General features: G+C 39.8%; 1 protein-coding gene across 1 annotated transcript in view; it reads left to right on the plus strand.

Annotated features, from left to right (window-relative positions):
- The window catches only part of TTC9B (tetratricopeptide repeat domain 9B), a 205,046-nt gene extending 180,631 nt beyond the window's left edge, over positions 1-24,415 (plus strand). Inside the window, exons 2-3 of the mRNA XM_078660665.1 lie at positions 13,269-13,451; positions 23,875-24,415. Coding sequence (XP_078516791.1) covers positions 13,269-13,451; positions 23,875-23,969 — 278 coding nt within the window. The 3' untranslated portion in view covers positions 23,970-24,415. The remainder of the gene's footprint in view (positions 1-13,268; positions 13,452-23,874) is intronic.
- Positions 24,416-26,631: the final 2,216 nt, after the last annotated feature.

Below are 26,631 nucleotides of genomic sequence, written 5' to 3' on the forward strand. Positions count from 1 at the left end.
GTAGGCCGTAGCCTCCGGATTGTTGTAGGGTGGGGGGGTAGATTTAATTTTCTTTTTAGTTTCTATGGGCCTTATTTTTCTAATTTCTGCGCTTTCTTGTTCTGGTTTCTGTTCTGGGTCTGCATTGGGGTAGTATGGGGTGGGTGGCGCTGGGGGTAGTACGTAACTGTGGACTGCAGCTCTTATTGTTTTGTATGGTGCTGCCATATTTACGGGGTGTTCTTACTAATGTTGTTCTAACTGATGCTGCCTGCTCATGATGTAAAACTACTGTCCGGACTCAGTTCTTCTTGATTTTATTCTTCACTGATTTATATTTCTTCAAAACTTTAAAAATTTAACCTTCAATACTCCCTCTCCTGAGGCGACATGACTCCATTTAGTGTAACTATTACTAATTGCTGCTATCTTGCCTGATGTCGCTGTTAAGCCGCGTTGCTTGCACCTGTGCTTGACGTTTCGTGGCCGGCCTGCTGGTTGTAGGCCCGTATTTGTTCCTTTTTTGTGCACAATAAAGGTTTTAAAAAAAAAAAAAAAAAAAAAAAAAAAAAAAAAAGCTTTGATGGTGTCAACAACGGTAGACTTGAGGGACATATTAGGGGGAGTGGGCAGTGCAGCACGATTTAGAAAGGGACATTTTGTGACAGACAAAGGGGTTAGGCCAGACGAGCAGATAAAGCCAGCGGCGGTGGAGGGGAAGAGTGAAGGGGGGGAAAGGTGTCAGAAAACTGTTCTATTGCCAATCTGTTTTGACACCTTAAATTAAATCATGATTCCCCAGTTTGAGCAGTTTAAATGTGGGCCTAGATGGTGCCTCAAACATACAATCAATTACATCCCCCAACTCTGGAGTGAGTTCTGAAAAATATGACTCAGGTACGCAGTAGCACTACTTCAACAAAAACTATTGACCAGTACCAGCTCTTGGTAATTCCAGGCGCAAGAGCATATTGGTCGCCATGCATGACTTACTCATACTGGAGGCCTTTGAGGGAGATTTACGTGTGATGTTTCTTTGTCCTTTGTTTTTAGTGGCTTTACTTTTCCTCTGGAAGGTTGTTAATGTTTTGGATTTTTTAAAGACCTTAATGCCCCAATAGTCCTGGGTGAGAGAATGAAGACCGACATGTTCACGGCAATGGTAGTGTGACTAATCCAGATACTGCTGCCCATTGCTTTCAATAATGTTCTCTTTTCAGAACACTTTGTCCGAGATTTTGTCTATGCGACTCCATTATTTATAATATGGAGTGTCTCTTTACTTTTGACACCCACTCAATGAAAAAGTTAAAAACTCCAATTGGTGTTGGTTGACTCATCTTCCATATTGATTCTGGGGGTCTGGGAGGCCACTGGTGATCAGAGGTGATCTAGTTGCTGTGTTCCACAGTACAAGAGCTTATTAGAGCCAACAATAACAGGAGAATTAAAATTGTTTCCAAGAAATTCATATATAGTTATCAAAGAACTCAGGAGGTGAGAAAATGGTTAATACCACATGACCCAATAACTCTCTCTAGGCAAAACAAATCTACTAAGACAGACTGCCCTGGAAGAAGGTAATGACGGATGAAGTCCTATTTTACCTTCAATGGATTGCCTTGTTTTCAGGTCAGTGTTTGGTCGTTGGGGGTTCAAAGAGGCCCTGGATTTTTATGTGGCTTTGCAAGCACTGGTTAAGCTCTTGCGCAGAAAAGTATTGTACCCCCAAAGAACAGAGCTTGAGAGTTACCCAGCTTGCATCTATGTAGCAAGGTTTCACTAGGGCATTAGGGCATGACGCAATAATTCACCTGTCACATGGGTAAGAGAACTGAGTAAAACAAATTAAGGGTGGAATAACCAGTGATCTTAAATGATTCCTATCAGTACTTTTATTTGAGCAAAGGGAGTTGGAGACGGCTCTATTGAGGCACAATATATATTAACCCCATGTGGAGTCCTGCTCCACTCCAGCTCCAGGGAGTTGGGTTGGGACCTGATAAAGTGGTTGGCATGGGCTTTGCTTGTATCACTGGTGAAGCTCGACTATGAGAAAGGCAAACAATTTCTAAACCCAAAATACAAAGAAACGTATGCAATTAGTAAATGTAGAATTTAGGACAATTAATCAAAACATAATGATCCAGTGATAGCTGCTCTATTATACATAACTTGGTTCAGAAAAAAAATAAAGAAAACACTGTGGAATGCACTGTAGTTGATGAAATCTCTACCATGAGAAGATACTGTTTAGAATACCTTTGTTTTTTCTATAATTCCAGTTTTATTTATTTTACATAGTTAGAGGAGTGCGCTTTCTTTCATTTTTCCATTTACTGAGCATTTTCATTAAACAAATAAAGGAGTGGCATAGATTGAACAGCTAAATGAAAGTCTTAAAACCTTTAAGTTCGGCAAATAGATCAATTAAGTTTCTTGACGTTTCTTCAAAGTCCACTTCCCTATTTGTTGTTTCATAGGTCACTTTGTCTATGGTGGCGAGGATGTGCTTTTCAGTAGACCAGGCTTACTTTTCAGGTATCCTCTCAGATTTCCAGTGACATACATAGAATCAATGGGAATCGTTTTCCCATTGATAGACATTTTTGAGCAACAGTTTCCTGTAACTAATTAAACTGTTAACACAATCTAATTACTCTTCTCTTCTACAATATTGCTTATCATAAGCATGTAAATGAAAGAATCTATGTATTTTGACATTTCTTTAAACTTTTATAATGTACTTATTGCAGTTTGTACATGATACCATGACATCAATAAGATCTAAAACTAATTATTTTAACAGTATTTCATCCAAGATACTCCCTCTTTCATGTTTATTTGAGCCATAAAAATACAGGATACTTTCTAATGAACATGAGATAGTTTCAAAGTTTTAAAGTATCCAAGTTATAATGGATTCTAATATTTCTATATGACATAACCTCTCCTGCACGCATAACCTGATCTAGTCTCATTATTACTTTTTCTGTTTACACCCTCCATCTTGTATATGTGACTATGAGAAGATGTGTTGCTTCAGATAAATTAATTATCAGAGAAATAAATACAAAAATTAAATTCTCAGCAAGTCTCCCTAAACTCAATGGACTACACATAAGTTATCAATCAACCACATGTTCTTCCTACCATATTTGCCTTATCACCGTTTCCACACGTTGCATATTTGTAATATTTGTCTCCATCTCTACTAATTTAAGCAATTCATCACTAGTTCTGCTATACAGAACACCAATTTGAGCCAAGGTGTGACTCCTACAATAATTTCTTAATGTCAAGGAAACTAAGACCTCCTTTTTACCTGAATTTACAATCTTTGTATTGAGAACATTCTGCTCCTTCCACAAACATCATTCATCATCATAAAATTCCTAAGAACATTCACGTGTATTGCTTAATACAAAAAGTAATTTCTTCATCACTTTCGTTTTTATTGTCAACACATTCATTTCTATTATATTATATTTCCTCAAAAGACATTTCAAGTATCACCACTAATCAAGCAGAAACAAAAGCGTACTCTACTGAAGAAGCAAATACCATCTATGCTTTGGTCAAAGAAGTTAGGGAATTTGGTTCAGTAACCGGATCTACAACAAATCAACTTCGACAACTAGAATACCTCATGAAAAAAGAAATAAACCAACGCTTGCATGCAACGACGCTTGTTGAATACCATAAGGTCAAAAGAATTCCCCGAGGATTACGTATTGCCCTTCGCCCCATGTTATTTAAGTTTGATAAAGCTTTCATGTCGCGCTGGTACGCGATCTTGAACAAGTGTTCGCTTGACTTAATACTACTGCTGATCGAGGAAATATTGAGCGTTTTGAGGGAACTCACAATGGATATTGACAAATTAAAAGACAAACTATCTAGTAGAGTTGAACAAGAAGACTTCGCCAAGATTTTAGAAACTATTAACAAGACTCTGGATACACATGCCCGCGAAGTACACGAACGCAAAACGCGGACGTTTAGAAGAGATACGATAGATTATAAACTGGATGAGGTCTATACGTGGACAGAGAACTATGCCCAAAAAAGAGTCTTCAAAAAACCAGGGACCACCTCATCAGAGGAAAGTGTCGCAACAGATCAAGATTTGTCAATGCAAAGACCAAGTGCTGCATTAGTGTCACAAACCATAGGGAGAACAAGAGAGGATACACCCGCCAGTTCATCAACAGAACAGCCTTTTTTAGAGGCAGGCCAGGGGGACAAAATACCTCCCGACAAAACAACAACAGGCAACGGAGGACCCGCAGGGGACAAAACAAAAAAAACAACACCGGCAGAAACTAGCAGACCGAGAGGAGAAGTGAAGAAATAATTCAGGAGGAATCATTAATAATCAACATCTCTCAGAAAACACTGAACGATACGGAACTTCATATATTGAATAAAGGATCATCTTTTGTACCTACGTACACTACGAACGAGTTGGAGACTGAAGTGTCCTTATTTAAGTTTATGAGAAAATTAAGATTGCGTTGGTGACCTTTTCAAGCACGAACTGGATGTTTGGGCACCATATTTAAACCATTTGTGTAACGTAGTCGCGGCTGGTGAATTAATCCCGGATACATGGAATGGTGCGGAAATTATCACTATTTTTAAAAAGGGCGATAGAAGCAATCCTGCTAACTATTGCCCTATAAGTCTTTTAGATATAACCCAAAAAATCTATGCCAGGCATATATTAAATCGTATTAACACATGGTTGGAAGAAGAATCAGTTTTAACAAAATACCAAGCCGGGTTCAGAGCTAAAACAGGAACCATAGACCAGGTTCTAAGGCTGTGCTGCTTGTATTGGAAATACGTCATTCTCCGAAATAGTCACCTGTACGTGGCATTTGTTGATTTACGAGCGGCATTCGACCTTATCCCCCGAGAACTTTTGTGGGAATCATTGAAAAATCAGGGACTCCCAATGGACCTACTAAAACTGGTCATGGGTTTACACAAGGAGAACTATGCCAAGGTTAGTTGGGGCCCAAACGGGGAACTAACACAACCAATTCCGATAAAAAGGGGAGTACGACAGGGGTGCGTATTGGCCCCAACCCTGTTCTCCCTGTTTGTTAATGATATCCCGTCTTACATGGAGAGGTGCGATAATGACTCGCCTAGATTGGTAGGTGAACGGGTTTCGTCCCTCCTGTTTGCGGACAACACTATTCTCATTTCGCAAACACCACGGGGTCTCCAGAACCTATTGGAAAGGTTCCAGTCGTATTGTATTTCGAAAGGTTTAGAAATTAATATTAAAAAAAACAAATACATGGCTCTGAGCCCGCATAAAAGTTTTAGAAAAAATCTAATGTTAAACGGCTAAAAATTAGATCATGAGCAGAATTTCACTTATTTAGGTGTATTAATAGACTCATCATTAGCATGGAGACCACAGTTAGAATTGACAAAAATAGTGTTTAAACAAATTTGTCTCCCAATTTTGAAAAGACACAATAAATGCTTGAATAAGGCAGTAACTCCAGCTCTAGAGCTTTTTAGGTACAAGGTTCAATCAGCAGTGCTATATGGAGCAGAACTATGGGGACCAGTATGTAGAAAGACATTTGAAACTTTCGAGAATACGTTTTTTAGGGGATTGTTAAAATTGCCTACTAGCACCCCGTTGACACCCCTTTTCTTGGACCTGAACATTAAACGCACGGACCAACATGCGATATTAAGACCGTTATTGTTGTGGGTCAGATTGTGGATAACTCCCGAACTGTCTGATTATAAGGAGGAGTTGAAAGAAGACATGGATCTCGACAGCGGTAGCAAAATCTATTGGTTTAAGCATGTAAGATCCTGGTTAGCCAAAATAGGATTATCCCATTTCTGGAGTGATCCAGAGGCTATGAACGCGTGTTCCAGGAAAATTGTCAAATTGTCATTCTGGTCGTACATGAGCTATGATTCTGCGTATATAAAAACCCATGGTCCCTTAACTGAAATTTTTTTATTGACTAAAGATTTGCCACTTTTTGAAACCTTTCTGGATGAGATCCAGCCGCCTTTAGCAAAAAGCTTGTATATAAAATATAGATATGGAACATTAAGAACTAAGGAATTTGAAAAAAGTTGGGTGAAGTCAAACAGTGATCTATGCACTTTATGTACTAATAACGCAAGGGAAGATGTCCTACATATCCTATTTTTTTGCTGTAGTTATGTAATACCAAGGAAAAAGTGGATAGTGCCATTTGTCGCAGAATTGGCTCAAACTCCTACAAGGAGGCCGGCAGAATTTTCAAAACTGACACCAGTCAGGTAATTGTGTTCGGTCTTAGTAGATTTCTTCTCGCTGATAACTTTATTAGAATAAAGTCGGGTCTACATTTTTAAACCTTAAGGTTTAATTTTTATATTTCTCATGCTCATTAAACATGCCAAAATACGTAGGATGGCAAGGTATCTAAACTATATTGTGAAGTACACCAACCATGTATTACTTTTTAACATTTCGTAGTGTATACGTTTTAAAATTATGCCTTGGTGGTTACCTATTTAATTACTTTTTATCATGTAAAAAGGTTGCTTATATTTTAATAGTATATTTATTTAATGTGTGATGATTCTAAACTATAATTATAAGATTGTTATGAAATTCCACATAAACAAGATGATGTATACCGGGATGAAAAGAGCTCTAATTACCATGTGATATCAAGTCGATTTCCCTTACCTACTCTGTGTTTTAGAAAATTATAAATTGTAATGAAATGATTTTAATTGTGTATCTTTTATGATGCTATTGCAACGAAATAAAGATTATTGAATTGAATTGAAGATTGCGTTGGTTCTTTTCCAATGAAGTTACTACTGAAATAGAGTCCCCTCCTGAACGACAATTTAAACCTAGGAGCAAATTTATTTCACCAATATCTCATAAAACACTGGACAATTTTGAAGTACTAGTCAAGAAAGACTTGGAACAAGTGAAGTATAAAAAATCTCCTCACTCAAACTTTTCTATACAGGAACGGAGGATCCTCAACAAAATGAGACAAGATTCATCCGTCACTTTTCAGCCTGCAGACAAGGGAGGAGCCTTGGTAATTCTTGATACCGAATTCTATCACCACAGTGTAAATTTACATGTTCAAAATGAAGACACGTATATTCAGTTGACACAAGATCCCACACAAGAATTTCAACAGATCCTAGCAAAAATCTTGGATAAAGGAGTAGAGATGGGAGTCATCGACACCAAAGCGCGACAATTTTTGTTCAACCAATATCCAAAAATCCCGTCAATATACATGCTGCCGAAAGTGCACAAAAACAGAGAGAACCCACCTTTCCGCCCCATTGTAGCGGGGTGTGGATCTATACATGAAGCTCTGGGATATTATATCGATTATTATCTACAGCCACTTGTTCAAGCTTGGTCTACTTATGTGAAAGATACTACAGACTGCTTACAAAAACTTGAAGCAGTGAAAGAAATATTTAATGAGGACATACTTCTATGTACCATCGATGTGGTGGCGTTATATACGTCCATAGCTCATGGAGAAGGACAAGAGGCAACAGAATGGAGACTACTGGAATCACATCTTCCTGAGGACAAATGTGTGTTTCTACTTGAACTTTTACATTTCACCCTCTATCACAGCTATTTTCGTTGGCAAGATCGTTTCTACGTACAGAGGACAGGTACCTCGATGGGTTTTCCGGGGGCACCTGCGTATGCGAATACATATATGGCATATTTTGAACATCAATTCATATTGAACCATCCTTAGTGGCGAAAACAAGTTACTTTATTTATGAGATACATCGACGACATTCTCGTAATCTGGAAAGGTCCCAGGCAGCTACTGGAGGACTGCTTAACAGAATTAAACATATTTAACAGTAGGATACAATTTACATCGGAGATTGACACTCAAAGGATACATTTCTTGGATATTGAAATTCTGAAAACTGAAAAAGGATTAGAAACAAAAGTTTACAACAAACCAACCGACGTAAACAGTGCATTACATTTTTCAAGCGCACACCCACTCTCTTTGAAGCAACATCCACCGGTTTCGCAAATGATGAGGATAAAGAGAATAACTTGGGATGAGACTGTTTGTAAAGAACAGATTGAAGAACAAGAAAGAAAATACAGGAACAGAGGTTACCCAGACACGACATTAAGTGAAGCAAAAAGGACTGTGTCTAAGAAAAGAAGGGAAGACCTTTTAAGGAAACAAGAAAAATCGGCAGCCAAACGAGAGGTGTATGTGTTGAAACACTCAGCACAGGCCCCTAAAATAAAAGCTATCATTCGGAGAAGATGGGAATTAATAGAGAATGAACCTGAATTTCGTAACATTTTCACCCAACCCCCATTATTTGCACACACTCGTGCTCAAAACCTGCGAGAACTATTAAAAAAGACCACTATGAAACTACAAACGAAAGAATTTAAGGGGATGCGAAAGTGTTATAATTGCGGACAGTGCGGCAACGTAATCGTAAGCAAGGAATTCCAACATCCCAAGACTGGAAAACCTATACCTTTGAAACATACTTCAGATTGTACAACTGAAAATGTTATTTACGCAATAAAATGTCCATGTGGATTAGTTTATGTCGGCAGGACTAGCAGAAAGATAAAGACCAGAATAGTAGAACATAAGAGCCGCATCAGGAATAAGAACATGAATTCATCACTGGCAGCGCACTGGGTGAATGCTGTCCATACTATTCCTCAACTACGATTCACTATTCTAGAACACGTTACATCACACATAGGCATGGACATTAACACCACACTAGCTCGAAAAGAGACAGAATGGATTAAAAAATTGGGAACCGTAATTCTGGGGGGCGTCTCAATTACCATTATGAACTTTTGTGCTTTTTATGAATCACATGGAACCTTTAGAGTGTAAGGGGTATTGTTGCATTCTTTGTAATATTTAATTATGGATAATTTATCCACTCTTCGAATCTTATTACATCATCTCTCTCATTTTATTTAGTTCTTACACTATTATAGTTATGTTTTATTTATTTATTTATATTTTGACTTGTTTTAGGTCGAGAACAGTCTCGAACCCTGGAACTAAGATAAACTTGTCCCGCAGCGAGCGCCATTTTGGGACAGGTTATAGGATTCTCGCAGTCCTCTTTCTATAGCTAGCACTTCGAGACGCGTGTCAGTCACTATTTGTTTCTGTGCACTTTCGATGTTTGGCGAGTACACTGCTTCTACCGGTTTGGAACTGGCGGTCATGCTGCCACTTCAAAGGTACGATTTTGGAATAGGACTTCACGAGAGACGTTATGACTAGAGAGCCAGTTCTTTGCAGGACTTGGTCTGACAGTAATTTTTATCTTTAGGCAGATTTTCGGGCATAACTCATGGAGTATTTTTTCGATATGTGAGAATTGAACTAAGCTTTACTAGGTAAGATGGAGACTATGGTCCCCGGTTTTACATTATGTTCTAGTAATCGTGTTTCATATGGGATATTTACACTGATTGTTCACATTCCTATATAGATTCTGCATTTTACGATTGACGCACCTCCTATCGGAACCAGCCTGGACTCCTTTTTCCACTCTGTCTTCTGAGTGGTAGGTTCAATTGATTATATTAGACACTTGGTGTCAGCAGTGCCCCTGGTCAATGTCTAATGGAGCACTGTTGCATTCACAGAATTCCGACGAATCTCTATATTTTGGTCCCATATGACTACGTAGACCTTTAGAGACACGAAGGTATTGATTAAAGCTTTTTGTAATGGCATGTTACACGCAGTCTTACTTGGGTGCCTCATTTCACTTCGTGGGTCCTGACTCTTTGGTTTACAGATGCACTGTTGGAAAGTTTTTGGCACTAATAGTCTAGTGACTATTCTTTACACTTTTTAATGCTGTTTTCATTGAGCATGTAAATCTCGTTCTCTTTCTTTTCCTTGTTTTCGATTTTTTCATCACCTTTGATATTGTGAAGAATGCAAACCCTGAGGTTACTGGTGAAGGTGATTATAATCAGAACTTGTACAGCTTTTAACATTGGATACTGTATATTTTGTTGTAGATACGTGAACTGAACTATCCCGAAGAATTTCAATATTTTCATTTATTATAACCCCTGAGGAAGGGTTCATAGAGAACCCGAAATGCATTGGGTTGTTTTGAGCTTTTGCAACAGACATTTGAATATTGTCTTCTAAGGACATATTGCATTGAATTTGATTTCATGTATTAATGAGGATGAACTTTTTCACATTTATGTTTTGAAACTATGATGCTCTAAGAAAGTATAAAGAATATATATGATGAACATGAACAAATGTTTGCTTATAAAATGTGTTTAAAATTTGTAGGCATTCTTGCCTGATAGCTGTGCATAGCATAGTCCTTGGTCTCCAAGGGCTCATTTTACACATTGTACATAGGGGATGTGGTACCCCTTCCCAATGCTCTGCACGCACACACTTTGATGACATTCTCTAATTATACTTATAACAACTAGATAAAACCAGGTTACCATAGGTGTGCAGACCCACCCACATTTTCACGTAGATTTAATACTTGACACTAATATCGTCCCTAATTCGACCCCTCTGCGGTTTCAAATGAATAATTTCCAATCCTTTTAACTATCTTGGATTCATTACTGAGAATAGTTATTGCACACTCAACACTACACTGTTAAAGGCCATTTCTGCATCAGGGCTAATATCTACCCCAGGGATTTTATTACAAGAAACACATTTCAATAGTTCGTTTAAGAATCTAATATTCCACTATTCACTTCTATCATTTATGAAACCATCATGTATCATTATATATCAGTACCTCAATGAAACTTTCCAAATGCATTACCCAGATTTACATATCTTAACATATACATATGTCAGCGATATATGATGATAGTATTAACTGTGAACTAGAATACTTCTGAATTTATGCATTATCATAATGATGAACTCTTTGATCTCTTCCTTGAAATTTCCTTTATTATATTGTCAATACAGATTTTAGTCAAACATGGAAGAAGATTGTTCTCAAATCATGATCAATTACAAAGAATATGAGACAGTTACTTTACCTATAGTTAGTTTCTTTATGACCGGATCCTACTTCTTCAGTTATTGCTTAGTTCAGTGTACGCTGTACATGGAAGGCAATCACAAAATAATAATGTTACAAAGTAATCCCTCATCTTTACTTCATTTATCTCCTTTTTCTCATACATCTTCAGAATACAATTTAATAACTTTATATGCAGTTAGAAAATCTGTTGAAAGTGTTATCCCATCAATACCCTCAGTTTTATAAATTATATTCCCGATTCTTTCTTTCCGTAAAATATATGCAACAAAAGCCCACACCTTTCTTCAGTATCTCACTGCCTAATAGAAAGTATAACCCTTTCAGTCTCAGGTTGTTAATTCTATTCAACACATCAACACATGACACTATAAGCATTTCTAACTCACTAGATTTAAGAATAGGTATCGTGGTTTATGCTGCTTTTTCTAAAAAGATGGTCACTTTTGAAATACACTGAATTTTTGACCTTGTGACCACAGATCATCTGAAAATGAATGCACTTGACTCTGTTCTGCAGTTCCTTTAGATCTGCTTCAGATAAGCATCTTGCGCCTTTGCTAAGAACAGTGATTTTACAAGGTGAAGACCTGCTTTCTTGCTGTTACCTGATTTTGCAGCTTTTTGAACAATTTGTAACCATCAGTCCACTGTTTATTAATTTATTGTATATCTATTTTATACTGCTTTGTAATGAATATATTTATATTTATATTTATAATTGAACCTAAATAAACATGATTGATTAGTTGAACTAAAATAGGCACGCCCCACGGTATTTATGCCACAATATTATTGGCATTCTTCTCCCACAAGCACTCCCCTAATTATTTGTGTTACAGACCCAGACTCGTTAAATGCATTTCCAGCAAAATGCAGCTTTTTCATTAATTTTCATATGATAAACACATACATTTCTTCTTTTCACTGGTTGTTAAGACACTACACACTCCAGCCACTACTTTTTAACATATTGGTCACCGACACCTCTAAAATATAACATGTATAATACATGTATTAAATATAATAAAAGCAAAACAATACTTATAACACAACTATCTATTCCTTAGATTTGATATACAAAACCCTACACACAATCGCAGCTAGTGCGTCATTGACTAAAACGATTTTTCACTAAAATACCCTCTGAACCAAACTCAATAATTATTTTATAAGTTACAGGGATGAGTATAAAATAAGTAGCAAAATAAAATGAACAATGGTAGATATCCTTTATTTTTATCCGTAATCAAACCACACACAATTACAATTCTTGTTTTTACAATTGAATGGATGAAGCGTGTAAAAGATCTGAAACTAAGGTCAATAAAAGACCTATAGCTCTCTTTGAGGACAGCTAAATAATATGTTATTGCTGACCTGAAGCTCCAAAAGATATCTCTGCTGAGTTATTGGAGCAATTCCCAGGCGAGATAAATATATTGCTCTCAAGAAAAGAGGGATAATTCAGTGGCACAGAGGAGGCATCCACTGAATTTAGGCTTGGGTTGGCCAGATATTTTGCTTGGTGTATGTGAAGGCCTCATGGCCTTTGGGAACGTCCTAACTTGCTGTTCAATTACTGCATCTCTTTTAAAACAGTTCTTAATGAAGCATTTGGCTTGAGTTCACATCTAATTTATTGATAGTTTAAAGTTGCACAGCATATATCGAATAGGGGTGGGTGTCTCTTTAGCAGTGATGTGTTCATAGGTGCCTGGTGGCCTCATGCCATGTTGAACACTCTCAACCAGTCTTGGATTTTTACCCAATCAAACTTTGCAGACTGTGGTTTGGAAGTCCACACTTAAAACGGACAACGTAAAGCTACAAGTCCTTTCATGCAAAGTGCTGCTGGGTAAAAAGTCAGGTCTAGTTGACGGTGTCAGACATGACACAGGGCCAATTGTCAGCTGTGCACCTGAAGTGGTGATGCCCAGTTCCCAATCTTAGCCATGTAAGAAAGTTCAACTCATCATAACTATGTGTTCATTTGAGGTTTATGGCACTCTCTGTTTGGAAATAAGAGTGCATTTAATAACAGCGAGGGATGTGGTGAGATGCATGTCAGATTGCTCAAACAATAATCAGCCATTTAACCGCTATAGTTGATTTCTCGTTGCCTTTTTTTTGCCCTGAACATTTCTTCAGTTCCCTCCCTTTGATACACTGTTTTATTATTCTAACAGCCTGTTTACTTCAGTCAGAACTGGTGAACTATGAGCGAGTGAAAGAATACTGCCTGAAGGTCCTGGAGAGGCAAAAAAGCCATTTCAAAGCAATGTACAGAGCTGGCATTGCATTCTACCACCTCGGCGACTACCAGAACGCCCTGCACTATCTGAAGGAAGCAAAAATTCGAGAACCAACAGGTAAGATGAGATGGAAACTGACACTGGGAGACCCCACTAAAGGTAGGGTGCTCCTGGGCCTTCTAGGCGCAACTCATTAATTCTGCTGCTGTGCGTTATCTAGCGGATGTTTGGTGGGATGAGATGTGCCCATGATTTACCATTATTATCATAATCACTACTTACTAAGGGCCAGATGTAGGTGGCCAAATACCAATTGCTAACGCTGAAATTCACAGAATTTCAGCGTTTGCGATCGGTATTTGGCTGAGAGCGATGTAGGTGAGTTTCAACCTACTAGCAAAATAAGGAATCGCAACATTTGCGATTCCTTATTTTGCTCTTGCATTTAAGGAATTGCAAATTGCGATTCCTTAAATGCAATGTAGGTAGCACAAAAGATAATGCACTTTAGGCTTAAGGAATCGCTAATTACCACCAGCTTCAAATTGGTGGTAATTAGCGATTTCCTGTAAAAAAGCACTTTTTTGCTTTTTTTAAAGTGCCATGTGGCACATATTCATGCCCTTAGGGCATGTACGTGTGCCACATGTGCACACATGCATATTTCAGGGGTGCAACAGGGTGTCCTTTTGACACCCTGTCACCCTTGAAAGAGCTCCCGCTATTTGCGATTCTTTAATAGCGAATCGCAAATAGTGAATATCTTCCCATTCATTCCTATGGGCCTCCTAGCTCATAGGAATGAATGGGTAGGTATTCCTTATTAATTAATCTCAATTTGCCTTTCATTATTAAGGAATATTAAGGAATCGCTAATATTTTAGCGATTCCTACCTACATTCAAATTTACGAGTCCTTAATTGCGAATTGGTAAAATTCGCTATTAAGAACTCACAAATTTGACATTAACTACATCTGGAACCAAGAGCCTTATTATGAGTTTGGTGGTCTTGCAGTGGGCCCCCATGCCAGCATCCCGCTGCAAGACCGCCAAACCCGTAGTCACTCCACTCGCCAGATTAGGACTTACATCCTGGACTGGCGGGCAGTGCTTTGCCTTGCCTGACCAGGATGTAAGCCTTAGAAAGGCAGCGCCGTATGACCGCCAAAGCACGTTCCAGCATGGAAAGAAATGCACCATGGTGTGCATTTATTTCCATGCTGGAACTGGAGTTGCAGACATACAGGGGGCACACCAAGTACCACCCTGTATGCACCCCCATGCACAGAGGCAACAAGAGACAGTTTTCTCACCACCACTGTCTTTACTGCAGGCTCACCACCATGAAAAGGAGGGTGATGAGGCAACTACAAATGTGCTTGGCGGTCCCGGCTGCGGCACCGGCAGCATATTCTTCCCAGTGAAAGACCGCCGGCCCAGCGGGATTCTTAATCCAGGCGGCCTCATGGTGGTCCTACTGCCTTAGTTGTAATACTGTGGCTGGTCCCAGAGTGTGCAGTCGTCGGACCGCCACCACCATAGTCGTAACAAGGCCCTAAGTGGTTATTACTACAAACCCCTCTCTTCGGCTTCACAGTCCTTGATTTTTGAGGGTGAGTCCAGCACTGGAGACATGAAAACTTACTTTTGGTTTAAAAAATGTTTGGTGCCTCCTCATGACTTGGCATATTTATAGCCAGAGCCACTGGATGATGCAGTTTGGGAGGAACAGTTTATACTCCACGGTTATCTAAATTATGTGGCAAGAAAAGTCAAATTACGTGGCATAATGCAGCACATTTTGTGGCATTTTCACTTCAGGATCAGCTTAACACCTCAATGAAGCAATCAGTAAAAGAAAGGTGACTTATCACTGTGCAGAAAACCTCTGCGCGGCATCATATGAAGTAATTTCTGAGACATTTTAGCGAGAAACCATTTTTTGTTAAAATCTCAACTATGCATAAGATGATGGTTTATATGTAAAATGCAAAACAATCCATAATTGTGCTGAAAATGCTGCAGAACTGCATACTTCACTTGATCCTACTTATATCCAGCCCTTCATTGTAATCTTTCTATCAGTGTAGCTGAGGGGTGAGAAGCAGAATGTCTCTGGCACAAGCTCAGCAGTAAATATATCTAAGTCAAGAAGAGGGACTAAAATATGATTCAAATGTTATTATATTAAAATGACCAGCTTGAGGCATATGTCTGCTGAACGTGGACCACCTTCATGAAGGTTGGGAAAGTCATGAAGAGATGCCTGATGTCATAATAATGAAAAATAAGGGGAACATCCTTTTCCACGCAACTGTTACCACGCAGTGCCTTTACGACGCAACTATTACAACGCATAGTGCTGGGGGGCGCTCTAGGATAGGGAATAGATTTAATTTACTATCCAACACCTTCCCTACTATCCACGGGGACTGGAGTTGGAATAGTAAATTAAACTATTCACTATCCAGCACCCCTTAACGCTATGCGTTGTAACAGCATGCGTTGTAAAAACTGCGATGTAAAGGCATGCGTGGTAAAACCATGCGTTGTAATGTCATACATCCGAAAAATAACAAAATAAGCTTTGGAATGAGTAAACTACAAAAACCACTAAGGAAAGTCAAAGCAGGAAGTGAAATGTTTATCTCGAAATTAGTGCAAGCTGAGTGATAAATTCATGGCAGCCATTGGGATTATGGATCTTTGGGAATCACGTTTCAGGCTGCTCACTCTAAACGCCAGCACTTGATTTAAGATCCTCATTTGCAGGAGGCTGGTTGTCAATTATTTTAGGTAACCAGAAACCACAGTGACACACTTTCTCGATCAGCAAAGAACATGTCTTGAGTGGATGCACCCTTGATCTGGGACAGCAGCAGCCAAACCCCATGTAACGAAGAAGTACGCCATCACAGTGCCTCCATCTTTCTTGCAGAGATATCCCTGTATGCTGAGGACAATTATGTTTTTATAATATCAAGCCAGTGGGAAAGTACTAGGAAACACTGGGTGTGAACATTTGATAAAGAATGTGAATCTGTGGGCCTGTTTGGTGAGTTAATGATGCTCTTGGGAAGGACAAGGTTCAGAAACAAGTTTATTTAGACATTTATCCTTAAAACATTCTAAAAAACACACTTAACAATTAAAACCTTTAAAAGAACCCCCTTCTAGCATACCCGCCCCCCCAACCCATTGCATTTCATCTTTAAAATTCTGTTTGACAGATCGTAAAACCCAAGCAATCCCAACTGCCACATCTAAATGTCGCATCTCAGACAATAACACCACTGCTTTGTTGATATGAAGAAGATCATATTAAAAAAACAGAAGTCTTAAAAACTTGATTCGATTCACGAGATAAGAGGCACAGTCCATAAGAATATGCGTAAGGGTACATTTAACTTTCAAAGGGCAGGGACAGAGACCTCTATTATTCTCCACCCTAGTCCTATGTTGCTGGGATGAGTAGATTGGATTACATCCCACCCTAACCCTTAAGATTTCGTTTCTTAAACCTGGGTCTGGTAACCGTGATAAATAAGGTAAAACACTATCCTGGCCGAATGGTGCAAACGAGAAACTAATGGATGATTTATTCTTTAAATACCATTGATCAATTGATTCTGACGCCATAGCAGCGGATTCTCTCAGTGCTTGTTTGCCTGGAAAGGCAAGCCAAGATGTAACTGTGCCACTTTTTAAATGGAGGTTCTTAATTGCAATTATTCTGGTTCTGTCGGCCTTTGTCCACATCCTTTCACTACTTTGGATCTCTTCCCAACACAATTTGGAGACTTTAACCACCTCATCATCCTCCAACAGTGTGTTAAAGTATCTTAGGGCCCCAGTAGAGGCTGCCATATTCCAAGAGACCATACTGCACTTTCTCCTTATAGCCTGGACCATGGTATCTTGGGGGAGATAAAAGTCTTTTAAGCACTACCCCTTCCAGTCTGTCCCATTCATAGATTGGATCAAGAGAAAAGACCTCTCATCCATACAGGCCTAACAGTGGTATCTTCCCTTCATAAGCCTTTAGTAATGGGATATGGGATAGCCCCCCAAATCTACCATTGAATCTGGACAGACAGCTTGCCTGCAGTAGGGCTTTCTGCTTAATGACATCCCAACGCGCACCCCAATTCAGATTTCTCCTAAAAATTCAACCTAGGTATTTATATTGATCCACTTGCTCCACCACCTGTGAACTTAAATACCAGGAAAAACTCTGCACTTTTTTTCTAAAGATCATAATCTTGGTCTCTTCCAGATTAATGCAGAGCTTATTCTGATTACTATAAGATGCCAAGGCATTGAGTTTCCTCTGCAGACCAATCAGAGTATAATCCAATAATACCAAATTGTCTGCATAAACCAGACAAACAAGATGCTGGTCCACAATTTTAGGCGAAAAAAACTTTGATTGGGAAATAACATTTGGGAGGTCAGACATAAATTGACTAAAAAGTAAGGGTCCTAAAACGCACCCCTGGCACAGGCCGTTGCCAATAGGAATTCTTTGGGACAACTGACCCTGCTTATCTAACTCGACCTGAGCCTATTTACCGGAGTGCAAGGATTGAAGAGCCCTAAGAACGTTTGGTGGTAGGTTCCAAGCAGCAGGTTTTCCCCACAGAATATCCCTGTCAACAGAATCAAAGGATGTCCATAAATCTGCAAAACAACTGCACAGTCTTTGATTTTACTCCAGAGCCTTTTGAGTAATAGCCCACAGAGCAAAACAGTGGTCTATGAAGGAATGACCCTCCCAAAAGCCCCCTTGTTCTAGTGGGATTCTGTTAGTTTCAGTGACCCAATCTTCGAGTTTGGCTAGGATAATTTTGAGAAAATCTTTAATGAAATATCCAGGAGGCCTATAAGTCTATAGTGCATCAGGTCTGAACCGCTCCCCTTTTTAAGATCAGTTTTACTACGGACGCCTTCCAGGTAAAAAGATTAAAGAGTAAATTGTAGTCCACCAGACACTATTTGCTGGAACATTGTCAGGGCCAGCAGCACGGGAGAGTTTTATTCTCTCAATAACGGCCTTAACTTCCTTAACAGAAAACCAGATGACTGGGAGAGTTTCCCCGTAGATATGCTGAGGGCTGCCTGAACCTAAAGGTCCCCTATATAACTCAGTCAAATAAGTGGCCCACTGGGCTTCTGGAATCCTACAGGCCAGAGAGCTCCTGTTTTGACCATTAAACTCATTACCTTTGTCCAGAATTTTTGCTGGTTATTTAATGATATAATCTCCTGCATCTCCTTCCGCTTACTGTAATAAAATACTGCCTTTTTTGTCTGCACAAGGGATTTATATTGGCATTTAAGTTTGACCAGCTCTTGGGTGGCTGAAGGAACGCCTAACCCTCTTTGCTCTCTGTCTCACCAATCGTTTCAACTTTTGGCAGTCCAGATCGAACCAGCCTGTAAGGCCCTGCGGGCGGGATTTTGTCTGTACGCCCTTTTCACATATTTTCACTGAAATATAGCCCAAAACTCATTGCACAATATTATTTTACCACACAACTACATCATCAACATGAATAGGGTGAGTAACGATCATGTCTTCTAACTGAAGGGAAGCTAATTGTTGAAGAAGCATAGTGTCTAAACGTGTGAGAGCCTACATGGGTAGGACATCTCTAAAGGCAAAACCCTCTCAGGGGACACTGGGTCACACACATTGAGAACTGCTATAGTTGTCCAGTGGTCACTGCCGTCCTATTTTGCAACCTCAGAACTCTTAAAGAGGCCAAAATGGTTGGGTGGTGGAAGACTGAGCATTCCGAATGACCAATTATGGACATGGGTGAGGACACTGCTGATGCTGCACGTATGTTGAATTGTATATGCTGGGGTCTTGATTTTTTGTCACTGCTATGCACTGCTCACTGTATTCAGAGCTGGTACTGTTCTTCTTTGCTGCATTTTACTAAAACAATAAAAATTGATTATAAAAAAAAAAGAGTCCAAAATGCCAAAGGGACGTAAATATGTCATCAATAGGCCCCAGAGTGTGGCCCTGCCGGAATGTTGCTGCTGCTGGTGAATCATTTTTAAAACAACCATTTAAATAAATCAGACCGTGGCTTGCCAGCCTTTGACTCAGCACTTTATCCTCTTTTTTGATGGTACCTGGGGGAAACTGTGCTAAAGGAATATTGTTGGAATCCAATGCTTCCTCCAAGTGCTGGTTTAGCTGTACAGGGAGAGACAAGCATTTAGATCCCCTACCATTATTCTCACTGCTTCCGGATATTTTGCCACCAAATGCTGGAAAGGAGATTCAAATAATTCCAACCAGCGTTTCATTTGCAGATGGTCTTCTTTATGAATATAGACATTTATAAGTAAAAAGTAACTAAGAACAGTTTTTACCCACACCCATTGCCACGACTGATAACTGCAGACCACTTGAAACATTTATGACCTCTAATGGTCTCTTAATCACCTTAGTCACTAGTTAGTACACCTGCGGAAGCTTTCCCCTTCCCTCAACAGTGACTTTTACTATTCAAAGCCATGAAGCCTTCTACTGACTGGAACTCTCTTAGCCAAGACTCATGAAGGAATACCAAATGGAGGGGTTTTAAACTTTCTTCCAATTCACTGCTGTTCCTCAAACGTTTGAACCCATGGATATTCCAATTTAGGATTCTTAGATTTTGAGAGGACTCCTCGTTCTAGGATAGGGTGGACCTAATATTCCAATTACCTTCCTCCGGCAGGTGCCGCGGGGGGAGAACCTATTACCTTGAGCCCATACTAATTGCCTGGACTGAGAGAATGGCCTATTGTTTACTATAACAACTCTCAAATCGGTGGGTGGATGACTACTTTGCTGTGTAGCTTAGGGCCATAGGGGCGGGATATATGGTATAGATCCTACCCATTGAGTTGCTGATAACCCATTGTGCAAATTTAAAATGGTGGGTGGAAACTAACAAGACTGAGGTGCTAATAATTGAGGGCTCTTTTTTATAGGGCAGAGGGCCTGTTGCCCTACTTTTGCTAGGTCTTCATCAGCCTTAAGTACTAGGTCCACAATACAAGGGGAGATGAAAGAAACTCTAGAACTTTCTCTACCTTGGTCGCCCAATTGAAACCCCACAGACACTAGGTCCAACAATGTTATCCCTGAGAGCTAAGAAGTTTGTAAGAATAACTGAAGAATTTTGGAGCGATTCAAGTTTCTTTTCTTTTTTTCCTCGATGAGTAATATCGAGCAAAAGTTTTGAGCTTCCTAGATGCGATCTATGAAATGATTCATAAGCAGAGGGGGTTCTTTGGGCAATTTGTTTGAAGGCTGAAGGACTGCTAATTATTCTTTCTGAGAGGCGGTAGAACGAACTACCGGGGAAGTAGGAAGGAGATCTGGACTGGTTTTAGGGCGGGTTTTTACATTCTGTTTTACCTTTTTAGGTGTCTTTTTACATGGGAGTACATTCACGGTGCTATCACCTTGGGGTCTGGGATGTTGAGCTAGGGGACAGGTGCCATTACTGTGTTTCCCTTTCAAAATGCAGGTTTTTCTTTTTGACTACACCTGGGCTCGGAACCTAAGCAATCCTTTCCAAGGCCTGACCCCCATTGTACTGTACAACCTTGCGGTGAGTTTAGAGGGAATAAAATCCCTCTGCTTTTTCCAGACAAGCATAGGGTATTTAGAGATATAAACAGATCTCTCCATATTTAACTGGCATTCAGGTTTCCCTGTAATAATACTATGCATCCCCGAAGGCTCTGTAGCCATTACTGTAGCAGATAATTGAGCATTTGTGGAACCACCCAGATTATTTTTAAAGGATTTCAATTCATGTCGAATATCATTCAAAAAATGTGATTGGTCCACTTGATTTGACCTTATTGATACCAATGTTTCTAGAACCTTCGGAAGGACAGAAACAAAATTTACAGAATTATGTAAGAGAGCAAGTAGTTGGGCAGGCCTGATTTGGAAAAGGAACGCTAGTCAAATATAGGTTGCACCTTTTGGCTTCTCAATTTACCATCAACCATGAACCTCATCCTCTGTAAGACCCAGCTGAATGCTTCCGATTTAATAAGTGACTGGCTGTGATGCAGTGTGGCACCCAGTGATATATCTTAGTGTCAGAAGTGTGGATGTGCGTGGACATGTAAGGAGCTGTGAGAGTATGCAATATTCCAGTGAGACAAGTGGCAGTGGGGCGCATCATGATACTGAAAAGTAAATAATTGCACGTGGCCATTTTTTGCATCTCATTTGTAGAGATGACCTTGCGGTGAGAACATAGAGAAGATGCCCTGTGCTCAGTGGTGTAACACAGGCCCCCGCAGCCCCTATAATACGGGGGCCCCCAAGCTCCAGGGGGCTCCCTCAGCACAATACTCTGGCTGGTGAGATCCTGATTGAGTGCGGAGGGGGGGCCTTCACGTAACTTGCAGGGGGGGGCCTCTCAAGTTTTGTTACGCCAGTTCCTGTGCTGCAAGAGGATGGCGTGGTACCTGAGTTTAGGTTCCCAAGTATGAGTAGAAGTATGCCCAGGAGGGAGAAGACCGAGGTGCACTTGAATATCTTATGGGACAAGAAGCTTGGTTTAGCCAAGAAAACAGAATAAGAAGAGAACATTTATAAACTATAGAGATAAGTAGACAATTGAGGTTAGGCAAAGGTGCCATAATGGACAGTCTGTGGTTCTAGTGTGTCAGCCCATTCCTTTCTGTGCATTCTGTGAGTATGATTTGTTCCAATTCTTTGCACTGCCAAATTTATTGTAGACACACACACACTGCAAAAACACTGGATTAATTTCTCACACACTGCAAAATCACTGGATGAATTTCTCTTTAATCTAACCCTGAGGAAGGCATTCCATGTCTGAGTTGTTTTTTGAGGAATGATGATTATTGTAACAGATTAATTGATGCTGTTGTGAAATACCAACCCTCATTGGTCAGAACTGCTACAAAAATGATACCTTGAAGTGAGTGGTTAATAATTATGTTTTGCCTCATACTCTGCTTACTTTCTTTAGCCTCAGTATGCCACAGTGCAATTATTAATTCTTATGGAGCGGTACTCACTAGGACCAGGGGGCGGTAAGCCTACTGAGTTATAACAAAATATATTTATTTTTGGCTGATTTGAATTTCATCTTGTGTGGATGCTGTGTTGTTCTCTCCTAGTATAACAGCATGTAATCGGCATTGATAACTGTATAAAGTTACAAATAAAGCCTATGTAATAAAGGAGGTCAAAGGCTCAAGGGTCCAGATAACATGGGCTTCGATTGGAATTCATAGAGCATATTATCAAGGCCATTATCGCTGCTTTATCGGCAGTTTCCTGCCGATAAAAGCGACGATAATGTATCGCCTGTCCTTGATAATATGCCCCCTGTGACTCTTGAAAATCTGGAAGGCGATGACCAAGGGTGGGCTTCTCATAAAGGTGTGCCGGCCTGAATACCCTCACGTGTACGACTGGATGTACCTGTGAAGGAGGCTGTGATCAATATGCGAGGATCCCTGTTGTGAGATCAATCTAAAGTGCACGCTGCACGTCATCTCCCATTTCCTATAACCTGTCAGTAGCCTTACCACAGCTTGAAATTAAAGCAATTCGGCTTGGTCGGCCAGACACCCATAAGCTCTCAAAACATGAACCATTATTCAACAACTAAAATGAACCTTGACAATTAAAGTGCCACATGGAGACAGCATTATCCCTTCTTCTCAGTTATTACCGCTACGGTATCACCCCTCCTTGTTCCTGAAACCAAATGATCCTTTGGTTGGGTTGGCATTTTGAATAGTTTTTGGGGCATATTCAAAGCCATTCTATTCCTTCTGGAGCTAGGTATTGTAACCAGTTTGGTTGAAGTCATTGATTGATGTCAAAAACTTGAAATTTAAGTATACTTTTTATGTACAAATTTCCTAAACGCCTCATGTCTAGATTTGCAAGTGTATGCAAGAGATCTGTGAGTTCTCCAGCCATGCTGATTTTTTTTAACAAGCTTTATTTGTCTTTTTCTTTTTCACATCTGGCAAGATTACCAGCAGAACATTTTTGTCAAGTTTTTGTTTGGTCACTCCTCACGATTAGAGATTACACAATCAATATAGTTGCATATATAAGCTAAGAAAAGAAATAGAAGGGACTGTCAATCACAAAGGATTATATGGCTTGACAATGAGCTTTCCGAAGTAGGTGAAGTTTGCTATAGTATAAATTATTTTCAGTTCAAAAGCGTAAAGGAGTGGGTAAGGTCCATCCATGCTGATGGTGAGTGACTCAAATTGATCAGCACCAATGGTAGAGTTGATGACATTTCGATACACTTTTTTCCATAGGAAATTTGACAAACTTTGTGGGTTCAGTTTAATTTTACTATAGTGGAAGGATCGGTAAATTGAGTCTTAGACATCCTACGCCATCTCTAATAACTAGGAGTGCATATGGTTACCACACTGCCAATGAATAGACTCATCAGGGAAAGTACTTGTGTATCAATATAATTCTCTTCTTTTTTGCCCTTCCAGATACCAACGTCTTGAGGTATATTCAACTAACCGAGATGAAAATGCACAGGTGTAATCAGAGAGAGAAGGAAGGATTCAAAGACATGATTGGTTAAGAGTGGTTAATCACATTCTTGGGCTGCTGGCAACAAATGAGGCAAAGAGGCATGTCGGGATTTGTATTTTTTCTTGTTGTTCTTGGTTGGTACATCAGTGATGTATAGAAACCACTAAACAACGATATGAACACAGGAGCTAACTACAGATTTGAGGAAACGGAAATCAATATAGAAGCAAAAAAAAAAGGAAACAGGCTGAAATCTAGCCCTCAGAAAAAAAGAGACACCTCTAATTATCTTTTGTTGAAGCCTTATGATTTCTGAACTTTTTCCGTTTAATAAAAATGGCACTTGACTGTGATGTTGCAATATAGAGTTTGCATATTTTTTTTTAATGTGTAAAAACAGCCATAGCTTGTCCACCATTATGTAGAAAAAGAGAAAAAAAGACGACTGGCTTAAAAACATGTAATATAAGAATAAAACAAATCTTCATATTTCAACATTGTTATGTTTTTTTTTCATGTGAAAGGTTCCAAAAAAGGAAATAGTTGTCTTTTTCAGCAAAGGAGATGGAAAAGAGGCAGTGGTAGTGGGTGGGGTCGGGATTTACAGCCATGTATGCTGTCCAGCAGACAGACAGGAGAGGAGCACTTGCTCTATTTTCTAACCAAATTCTTCTGCACTTCTCCAAAATACAACGTTTAATTTGTAGAAGTGAAAACTAAGTGCAAGTGCTCGAAGTTTTTCTTCGGTGCTCACTTCTCGTGCTGTTGAATGCCAGGATTGTGAATACCAAGGCTACCTAGTCTTGATTTACCTCTTTCTTATATCACTCTACACTGTTTGTCTCTTTTGTAATCACTGTTTCAGGTTCTTTTTCCTCACTTCTTTCTCCCTGTGGCATTGTTTTTCTATCTTTCTCTTCCTTATTCTTTCTCCCTTTTCTGCCCTTCTCCTTCTTGCTCTAGATCAAAGTTCGAGGATGAAAAAAGTCCTGGTACCTGACCAAAGATAAGTGCTCGAACACATCACCTGCAACCAGCGGTGTAACTTTAGCACTCCCCCATATCACCATAACGTATATGAAGTTCACAGCTGACAGACTACAAGCATGAAATGTGTGCCTTTTGAATATCCGCACCAAGCAAACTTACTGCACCTCTGGAAGTCCCCAAAACTCACCATTTCACTTGCACTCACTATGTAATGTCAGAATCAGTCATATAACTAGGAAATAGAGATTATCTTCGGAGCAATTAATTTACACGAAGCCTGGACGATACAGGGATATGCTGGTTTGCAATGCAATGATATTTAGGAAGTATCTGTGCTACTTATTTTGTGTCATTGACTAGCATAATATGCATGCAATTCTACTGCCCAGCCCTTATCATGCTGCCATTTTGTTCTGCCTGAAAAGGACATAGCTCAACAGTTGGACTATCTGGTAGTATAATGAGCCTTTTACAGAGTACTAACCTGAGTGAGTGAATTAGTGGCTAACAAATGAAATGAGTATTAAAGACAGAGTGTGAGAAAATGGGTTTTGGTGGGGGGGGGGGGTGAATACCCTTCTAAAGAAACAAACACAACTGCCTATCAGGGTGAACCACAAAAGTCACTAAATTAACCTGTCCTTAACCCTCTGGCAGTTTGGGACAAAAACAGTAAGGCTTAACTTAGAGGCAATGTGTAAAATGTTTATGCAGCACACAAAAAGCAATAAAGTAAACATACTACACAAAAATGATTCAACACCACTTGAGACAATAAAGAAACGCCTAATTGAGAAGATGACACCAAAACAACAAAAATCCAGTCAATAGAACCATAGATATGCCGTTTTAAAGATTTCAGAGAAAATAGCGCTTATAAGCAAAATTGTGCTAATTCTGGGGATCTGGTCGTACTGGACTGGGACAAAATCACAAGTTCGAGCCAAACGTGATGGAGCGCAGGCTGGGCATGGGACCAAGCTTGACCCACTGGGATAGTACATTGTGTCTTTGGAATCAAGATGCTAAGGGCCTTATTTATGAGAAGTGACGCATCGCTGCGTGAAAACAGCAATGCGTCACTTCTTAGTGCACCCTCCTTGGACATGATGGATGTGTCATATTTACTGTATGAAGCATCATGTCGCAAGGAGTTACAGATATGTCAGTATTTTTTTACGTATCTGTGACGCATTGCTGGGTTGTGTCTGAAAACAGACGCAACTCCTGCAAGTCCCATGTGAAATGGACTGTGTCAGTCTTACACCTGCTGTGAGGCAGGCGTAAGATATTGACTCAATGGCATCCTAGAAGTGCTGCACTGAAATCTCATAGATTTCAATGTGCCACTTCTACAAGGCTTTTTGTGGGGGAATGCCCACCCTGAAAACATTATAACTGGCTCAGGTATAATGTGGCGCAGGCCTTTACAAAGTGACCCATCTGCCTAGATGTGTCACTTTGTAAATAGGGCGCAACATGGTGCATTTTTTACGCCACTGTTGCATCACAAAAAGTGATGCACAGGTGGAGTAAAAGTGTCACAAGGGCTCAAAAATCAGCCCCCACGCCTGCGCGGTCCTGTGCCACCCTGCGTCGAGGAGCCGTCAAGCAGGAACCGCAATGTGTGGTCCTGCACCAAGATGTGCTGTACTGGGTCTGTGATGTCACAGTCGCAGAACAAGAGCCACTATGCTGGTGTTGAGATGCGTCACTCTGCA

The sequence above is a fragment of the Lissotriton helveticus genome, chromosome 9 (assembly GCF_964261635.1).
Source record: "Lissotriton helveticus chromosome 9, aLisHel1.1, whole genome shotgun sequence".
Taxonomy (NCBI): Eukaryota; Metazoa; Chordata; class Amphibia; order Caudata; family Salamandridae; genus Lissotriton; species Lissotriton helveticus.